Genomic DNA, 9,336 nt, shown 5'->3' with positions numbered 1-9,336 from the left:
CATATATACTCTCTTACTGGATTAAATAAAGCATGTGAAAGTCTGCCGCTGCATCAATTGACTCTGTAACCTGATAACACACTTTTCGTTCTGCCACTAGAGAGCGCACCTAGACCATTTACCCAGTTAAACCTACTAGAAACCCATTTAAAATGTTATGATTTGTTGGGGTTGGGGTTAGGGTTAGAAGGTCCATCCATTCTAGCTTCAACCTTCTGAAAGATTTTGGCCGCATTTGCATTTTTTTTAACCTTTATAGATAACTAATCTATACTATCACTGAGAAACTAGCCTTTGGAGATAAGGATGAAAGGGAATGTTCTGAAGACTCTTGTATGATTTTTTTCTTTTTCTTTTTTCTTTCTTTCGTTTTAAGATATGGCTTTTGAGTAGATTTCTGACAATTTTTGTGGCTGATCTTCTCCTACAAGATCAAAATTAGCCGACTGCCACCAGTGACTGCCACACCTACAGACATGCCCAGTTGACGCCCACTCGTATTTACCACTTGTTCCGACCCCATGGTTCCGACATTATCAGACAGCATTTGAAGGCAGCACATTTTCGCCTCGAGCGTGTGACGTCATTGCGTTTAACAAGGAAGGGAGGCGGATCCAGAAGAAGACGGAGGAAATGTATTAAGCTAGCCACAGACAGCCAGCGTAAAACCAAAAGTAAGGCCTTCAAAATAAAACTATGAATATGTTGCTTTTTAAATAAACGAATACTTAAATACCCTACATAACAGTTTCAAAGTAAAAAGCAACCATGTTTTATTCATTATATACCTTTAAATACATTGCAATTTTTTTCTTGGGAGTTGCTGCAATAGACTCTAGTTATTTTGGAATTCTCATCCGGAAGTTTCATGTTACAATCTGGGTGACTTGACACTGGTAGAAAAAACAGTTTTTTGAGCATTTTTCTCCATTGCCTTTGGTAGTATTTCTCAGTTGCCATTTTCCGCAATTCATTCATTTTCAGAGGCACTGCTCGTCTGTTTTGTACCCCGAGTTGCGGCTTTTAGGGCGGAAAGCCGCATATTTGTTAGACTCCGTGGTTTTCTGGACGTGTATCTGTGTATGCCGTCTGCAGGCTGGGTGGTGACAGACAGCACAGCACAATGATCGAGCGACCAGAGACTGCGGTTCCGAGCATCGCTGTAAGTCCACGTCTCTTTCAAATACACACCCATGTGTAATTGTTAGCGCTAACTGTTTTGCAATAGGGTACATGGGGGGAAAAACTCAAGCCCATATTGAAACGTTGCTGTTTGGTTTGTAGCCCCAAGACCAACCGTTCTCTGTATGGAGAGATGTGTCACCAGACTCTGTTAAAAATCTGTTTATGTTCCCTTGCGTACGGACAAAGGGGCATACCTACTTAGTAGAACATAACTTACAACTTTTGAGAAATCGTTAACGTAGTCTACTGGTAAATTCGGCATAATATAATAGCCTATACCAGCATTTACTTCATTAAAATGTCATCATGCTTCACGCTGCTCGCTACAGCAGACCACGATGCATTTTGGTGGAAGAAGATTGTAACTAGGCTATTTTAAGTTGATGTTTTTATTGAATATGTATTTCAATAAAAACATCAACTTAAACTATCCACAATCTTGAACATGGTGAATAATACATGCCGAATTTACCAATTGAATCGTGAAATTCGCAAGAGATCGTAAGTCATGTTTTGTTTGCCAACAAGCAAGGAAACATTAGCTCAGCTGACACATTTTTGAATGGAGTTTGGAATAGGCAAGATAGCCTATCCCCCTGTCCTACGCTACGAGGCGACAAGTATCTGGATATTGTGGTCTGGTCTCCATCATCGTCTGTTGAAATAATGTGTGAATTCTAAATGTTTAAACGCGTAAATTCTTGCTTTGAAATGCTTAACTCTGACTTTGACAACTGTACAAGTGATAGAGAATTATTTGGTATGCCATTATCCAAACACACGCCTGCATGATCTGAGGCCCCGTGGAGCATCATAGCGTCGACAAGATTGGTACCTCTTGGATGGAGAAAACTGTAGTTACACCAATCTCCATTTAAATATCTGTGCTGCCTTGCTTATCGATAAACATACATACCTGGTAGAATATAAATTAAGATCCTTTACAATCATCAATGTCGGAACCCATAGTCTATCAGTCTGACGACTAATTATTAGTGTCAGACTGAGTGTCACAGGGTAGCATAAGGAATTTTGGGGGGTCAAGCATTCAAAACGCTCTCCTACCCGTCTCCGACATCCCATTGCAGATCCAAAGATATAATAATCCCCCTACGGAAGCCAGTAGTTTAGGCGGGGGGGTTAAAATGATATTCCTGCGTGAAACAACTGTTTAAAAGCAGTCTTTCTACAGCCTGTGCTGAATTTACAGCAGGGTGTGTTTGATCTCACTATCACGGTGCCCCGCTTGCAAGCGGCGAGCCAACGACATTGCAAACACGTACGCATACGGCGGCACAGTGATCAAATCCAGCGCACCTGGGAAGCAAAACATGTCATGAAATACTCAAACTCCCAAGGTTCCTGTCGGTTCATCTGTTCCTCCCACAATCTTTCTAGAACATCTTTCTAGAAATAGACCATGTTGGGCACCGGGGGGTAGCAGCTGAGCACTGCAGTGTGTGTGAAGTGATTCTAAAAGTAGATTTTGTTTCTATTGAAGTAATGCTCAGGTGGACTAGGCCGAATCTACCAGAAGACACTATAGACTTGTAAACAAATAACATGTTATACCAGACCGGGTATGTATCTTCACTGATAAGCAAGGCCACAGTTGAACTGCTTGATCTTTGATGGTTGCTTTTCCACACAGCTCTTCTGGAGGCTTTAGGAGCATCCTGCTGGCTGGCCGGATCTGGCTTCCTTTGTCCGGGGCATTTCTCCTGCCACTTCCACGTCAGTCAGCTGACAGCAGCGCTTTACTGATCGCACACTATTCAGTCACTGTAGCTTTGAACTGATCTGTTTGCCACCATGGCCTCTGAGGGTGATGGGCAGCCACAACACCAAGGGGCGAGTGGGCATGCATAATAATGTGCCCAGAGAGAGAGAGAGAGAGAGAGAGAGAGAGAGTGAGAGAGAGAGAGAGAGAGAGAGAGAGAGAGAGAGAGAGAGAGAGAGAGAGAGAGAGAGAGAGAGAGAGAGAGAGAGAGAGAGAGAGAGAGAGAGAGAGAGAGAGAGAGTATTTTCTATGGCTGACATTTTGAAATAGTGGAGAGAGTGGGCCACAGCATCGGCCACTGGATGCAAATGCATGTGTGTGTGTGTGTGTGTGGGGGGGGGGGCAGAGCAAGCTGTATGGTGAGGCAGATGATGTCAGTCAACCAGGCAGCTACTATCAGCACTGGATAGAGTGGGGGAGGGGCTCAAATGAATGCTATTATGGACTGATTAGCCTGCCTCTCTCTCTCTCTCTCTCTCTCTCTCTCTCTCTCTCTCTTCTGCCTCTTTCTCTCAAGCTGTGTTCACACGGAGATATTTATTTTTCTCTCTGTCGCTCGATTTAACCCTTTGGAATCGCTCTGTCGCTCGTCAACAGGCACAATAATTCATGGCTATAACGTTACGCAATGTCATGATATTTGTCCACTACGAGCCACCGTAGTTGTTTACAAGCTAAGCCTATCAGCGTGCTCCTAACCCCGAGCTCTAAACCAGTAGTACAGACTTCACTTCATGTCAGCTGTCAGCCTGTCAATCAGCTGTAAATGCGGTTTGTTGCCACACAATAAACCATTATCTCGGGCGACGAGCAAATTTTCTCCCTATCTCTCTGTCTCTGTCGCTCTGTCTCTGTCGCTCTGTCTCTGTCGCTCTGTCTCTGTCGCTCTGTCTCGATCTCTCTGTCTCTGTCGCTCTGTCGCTCTGTCTCTGTCGCTCTGTCTCTGTCGCTCTGTCTCTATCGCTCTGTCTCTGTCGCTCTGTCTCTATCGCTCTGTCGCTCTGTCTCTATCGCTCTGTCTCTATCGCTCTGTCTCTGTCGCTATGTCTCTATCGCTCTGTCTCTGTCGCTCTGTCTCTATCGCTCTGTCTCTGTCGCTCTGTCTCTATCGCTCTGTCTCTGTCGCTCTGTCTCTATCGCTCTGTCTCTGTCGCTCTGTCTCTATCGCTCTGTCTCTATCGCTCTGTCTCTGTCGCTCTGTCTCTATCGCTCTGTCTCTATCGCTCTGTCTCTATCGCTCTGTCTCTATCGCTCTGTCTATCGCTCTGTCGCTCTGTCTCTGTCGCTCTGTCTCTGTCGCTCTGTCTCTATCGCTCTGTCGCTCTGTCTCTGTCTCTATCGCTCTGTCTCTGTCGCTCTGTCTCTGTCGCTCTGTCTCTATCGCTCTGTCTCTATCGCTCGGTCTTTGTCGCTCGGTCTCTGTCGCTCTGTCTCTATCGCTCTGTCTCTATCGCTCTGTCTCTATCGCTCTGTCTCTATCGCTCTGTCTCTGTCGCTCTGTCTATCGCTCTGTCGCTCTGTCTCTATCGCTCTGTCTCTGTCGCTCTGTCTCTGTCGCTCTGTCTCTGTCGCTCTGTCTCTGTCGCTCTGTCTCTGTCGCTCTGTCTCTATCGCTCTGTCGCTCTGTCTCTGTCGCTCTGTCTCTGTCGCTCTGTCTCTGTCGCTCTGTCTCTGTCGCTCTGTCTCTATCGCTCTGTCTCTGTCGCTCTGTCTCTGTCGCTCTGTCTCTATCGCTCTGTCTCTATCGCTCGGTCTCTGTCGCTCGGTCTCTGTCGCTCTGTCTCTATCGCTCTGTCTCTATCGCTCTGTCTCTGTCGCTCTGTCTCTATAGCTCTGTCTCTATTGCTCTGTCTCTATCGCTCTGTCTCTGTCGCTCGGTCTCTGTCGCTCGGTCTCTGTCGCTCTGTCTCTGTCGCTCTGTCTCTATCGCTCTGTCTCTGTCGCTCTGTCTCTGTCGCTCTGTCTCTATCGCTCTGTCTCTATCTCTCTGTCTCTGTCGCTCTGTCTCTATCGCTCTGTCTCTATCGCTCTGTCTCTGTCTCTATTGCTCTGTCTCTGTCGCTCGGACGCCTTTGCATTGACTTTGTATGTAAACTCGATGCCAGCGAAAAACTTTAATAGGTCGGTGTGAACGCAGCTTCAGTCTGTCACAAGGATTTTTTATTTATAGAAGATCTGTCACACTGAAAATAACTACAGTATAGCAATCATGTAATACATTTAGCACGGACGCCACATACAAATAGCACAGAAACTCATGGAAATATTATAGTGATGCATACTAGAGGAGCCCGCAAGTACCACAATGCACACTGTGAGCCTCTATTAGAGTCCCGCATGGAGGACGTATTTTTGTAGTCGCAACTCGGAAGTCCCGTACTTCCGGCCGGGTTCTCCGCTGTTTCTGCCTCTGGGATTTTTGAATGGGTTTTTGGCGCGATGCTTCAAATAAGGACTGTGGTTAACGCAAGCTTATTCAAACGCGAACCAGTGTTCAGCGGGATAATCTTCACACATGAGGAGCACTTTCATGAGTTTTGAAGGTTTCACCGTTTCACCATGGTGGTGTGGTGCCAGGTGAAGCCAAACTTGCTGTTCACGTCACTAGCACTGCCCATGTCAGAAGGGATATGATTGGCTGTTCATGAGCGGGGGCGGGTGCACTCGGAGTTTGTCCGTTAAATGATTGGCTGTGTGCGTGTCACTTGGAGTAACAAGGTGCATTGGCTGTATGAGCCACAGAGCAGAGGGAAGCGCTCTATCGAACGTCCCTATCGAAGCATATTTTTATTGTATTGATGATGTCTCTATCGCGATATATATTGCTATCGTTTTATTGCCCAGCCTAGTGTCCTCTAGAGAAAGAGTGGCGTCAGCGGAGGACCAAAATGCGAGACTCATTAGCCAATGAACAGCCAGGAATGGGTCTCGCGCTACTTTTGCATGCTAAAATAAAGCTGATAATGTACAATTTGATTCAAAGGATTAAAACCCCTTTCAAAGTACAACAATAAAGGTCCTTACACATCAAGAGCGATGCGAATATACGGCACGAAATTGCGATGCAAGTTTTGACCCACCTGTCAATCACAGCCACAGATGTGTAACACGTCGGAAGCGAATTTCTGAAAAATCGACCGTGGTTCGAAAAAATAAACACCGCAATAACGCTCAGCGAAACTTCGCCGTTGGTATGCAGGTTGCATTGACTGATATAGGTTCGGAAAATATTATTGACGTGCGAATTAATCGCACGAAAAAAACGTGCTCGGTGTGTAAGGACCTTAACTGTCTATTTTGCTGCAACTCGACAGTGCTGCTTTTTTTACTCAAGAGTTCCACTTTCTACTTCCTGGAAAAAAACTGGTCCATTGGAGTGAATGGAGATGTCGGAACTCTTCTATTATATGGCTCTGGCCCAGCCCTATGCACCCATGTTTTCTCACTCACTCACTCACTCACTCACTCACTCACTCACTCATATGCATTGCTCCCATTAATCCACCTACTGACTCACTCTCTCACACACATGATTTCTTCCCCTCCATCACTCCAATGACGTATTCCCCATCGCTGAAAGATCGAACCCCAGCGCGTTAACGTTATACCTGTGCCGCCCACTGGGGGAGCCGCAGCGGAGAGGAGAGCGCATCCGAGCTGACATCTTATGTAACACACAACTTGTACGCGTGTGTGGGTGGATCCGATATGGAAATGTGGAAAGTGCTCCAGGCTTTTTGCTCAGAATAGTTCTACTATTTGCTGTGGTAATGGGTGAGCGAGCTGCACACAGCCAGCAGCACAGGGTACGGAGCAGGCAGATTGCTTCCCTCTCTCTTACCACCAGTAGAATGTAGGCCAAGGCCCATATTGCTCTTTTAAATACCAGATATCGGCCAATCAGTGTTGTTCACCTCTATGACGGCTCCTATGAATGGAGCCTACATGGGGAAAATCACATCGGATGCTTTAAATTCTAACACAACCCCAGATATAAAATGTAGCCTAAATGAATTGACGAACTGCGAAAAAAATTACTTAATTCTCCATTTAGAAGTAATTTATTATCAAGTAATATATTATCAGTGTTAAAATCCTCGTTTTCTTAAAGTGTGTTTTCAAATTGATCTGGAATTGGATCTCTCTCTCTCTCTCTCTCTCCCACCCACACACACCCACACCTCTTCTGTGTATAGGCCTACTGCCACACACACACACACACACACACACACACACACACACACACACACACACACACACACACCTCTTCTGTGTATAGACCAAATCACCGTGACGTCACCATGTAAACAAATTTACTTCCGGGTACCACTTGGGAAAGGCGGCAGGTTTAAATGTGCGTGTTGTCAAATAAATGCTGTCAAACCCTCTCGTTGTTTTCGGCCGACTACTTTCAATTTAAATGGTTAAACGGTTGGTAAACATGCTTGTCCGACGTATCTAGCCTTTCTTCTGTGTTTGTTTTATGTAGTGTTAGCTAGCTAATAAAGTTTGTTTGTCTGTCAAACTCGCTGTTTTTTTACGTTACAGACAGAGTAACCTCGCGTCACCAGGCTCTTCTCGGTGAGAAAGAGCCTGGTACAGACAGAGCTACTGACGCCAGGTCAATTTAATTTAGCTTCAAGTCTACTCTAGTCTGGTCCAACAGGTAAATTAGCTAGTCTGGTCTCCACTAACGTTAGTGAAAGTGTTGTTATGAATGATATTAAACAACAACACAACACGGACGAACCATTTTTGTCTTCTTTGTCTGTTTTTGTCTTCAACATGTCAGTTTGTGCCGTCCACCGCCATTATAATGTGTGGACCTCAGGGGTACCCGGAAGTAAATGTAAACATCCCGCTGATTTGGTCTATAGGCCTACTGCTGCAGTTCTCCATTGGGGGTCATGCATGACAGAGTCTGAGAGGCCGGCCTGGCAATCAATGGTGTTTGCCTCGCATAGCGTGCAGGACAACACACACTGATGGGTTAGGGGGGGGTGGTGGTGGGGGCATAGCGTGCAGGATAGCATACAGGACAACACACAGTGATGGGTCGGGGGGGGGCGTAGTGGAGTAGGGATCCCCCGAATCCAATGATGTTTTTCTCTTGCCACAGATCGTCTATGAGCCGTATCTGCCAATCGTTTTTTGTTTTGTTTTGTTAGCAGCTGGTATTCACCTTATGTAGCCCCGCCCACTTGACCCAGTTGTGTTACCTAGTCAGTAGTACTGTACTGTCACAGGAAGTGTAAACACAATAGGAAGTAACTGGCTGACCCCTGTGTTGGAACATAAGGTGAATAGGTCTATCAGTTTCCATCTCAGATACATTTCATTCACTCATTCAATTGAGTCCTGGTCAAAAAGTGTCCACATTTTCTTTTCTCTGCCTCAGTATTTACTTCATTATGTTCTAAAATGCGAGGTCTAAGCGAGCTAACCACACGCTCCTTGTCCTGAAACGCAGCAGATTAGCTCATGTTGAGGTGAAGCCATGTTTTGATGCTAACGTTGGCTCATCATCACCATAACATTACGACATGGTGTGTTCGCCGCTGCCTCGCTAACTAACCAGCCAGCTGTTTGACAGCTAAAGCTAGCACGCTAAACGCATTGTGAATTCATGTTTAGAGCTAATTGCTGGCTAGCCTCAGTGAACCAGCACAGCTGTGGTCCGACGCTCATGTGTTTTGTGTCACCGATTGTTTGTTTTTTTGCAATCGGCGAACATAAAGCATTATTGGAATTCTCCCATCTCATATTTATCTGGAATATTGACCGATTCTGATCGCTGATGCTGATCGATCGGAGCATCCCTAGTGATGGGTGGGGGAGGTGATTATGGTTTTCCTCTCTACACACACTGCGCCTGCCAGTCAGATGTGAAATATCATTGTAGCTGTGTGTGCAATGCATGTGTGTTTGTGTGTGGGTGTGCGCATACCATCCATGTGTTTGGTATGTAACAGGTCATCTTTTGCCAGCGTGCTGTTACACTGTATATCTGGCCTACTGTAATGGATGGGTTACCCACTGTGTTACAGATACAACATTCCTCTGTAGCTGACACATTCAAGAGTGTGTGTGTTTTACTGCTCACATTCAGCCCTGCCGATGTCAACATTAACAGCGCGTGTCTGTGTGTGTGTGTGTGTGTGTGTGTGTGTGTGGTGTGTGTCATGCTGTGTGTGTTTTCCTTCAGCAGAGGAATCTGGAGGGCTATGTGGGCTTTGCCAACCTCCCCAACCAGGTCTACAGGAAGTCAGTCAAGAGGGGCTTCGAGTTCACGCTCATGGTTGTCGGTGAGTTGGAAACGTCTAGTTCTGACCTAATGAAGAAGAAGTGTACGAGTGTATTTGATTGTGTGT

General features: G+C 45.8%; 1 protein-coding gene across 1 annotated transcript in view; it reads left to right on the top strand.

Annotated features, from left to right (window-relative positions):
• Positions 1 to 951: 951 nt before the first annotated feature.
• LOC310792493 (septin-7-like) overlaps positions 952 to 9,336 on the top strand; it is a gene marked incomplete at its 3' end in the record, with an annotated part of 28,003 nt that continues 19,618 nt past the window's right edge. The window contains exons 1-2 of the mRNA XM_083654172.1: positions 952 to 1,162; positions 9,174 to 9,270. Of these exons, the coding sequence (XP_083510298.1) occupies positions 1,124 to 1,162; positions 9,174 to 9,270 (136 nt within the window). The 5' untranslated portion in view covers positions 952 to 1,123. The remainder of the gene's footprint in view (positions 1,163 to 9,173; positions 9,271 to 9,336) is intronic.

The sequence above is a fragment of the Poromitra crassiceps genome (assembly GCF_964638095.1).
Source record: "Poromitra crassiceps genome assembly, chromosome: 18".
NCBI classification, from domain to species: domain Eukaryota; kingdom Metazoa; phylum Chordata; class Actinopteri; order Beryciformes; family Melamphaidae; genus Poromitra; species Poromitra crassiceps.
This window is presented reverse-complemented; position numbering and strand designations above follow the sequence as displayed.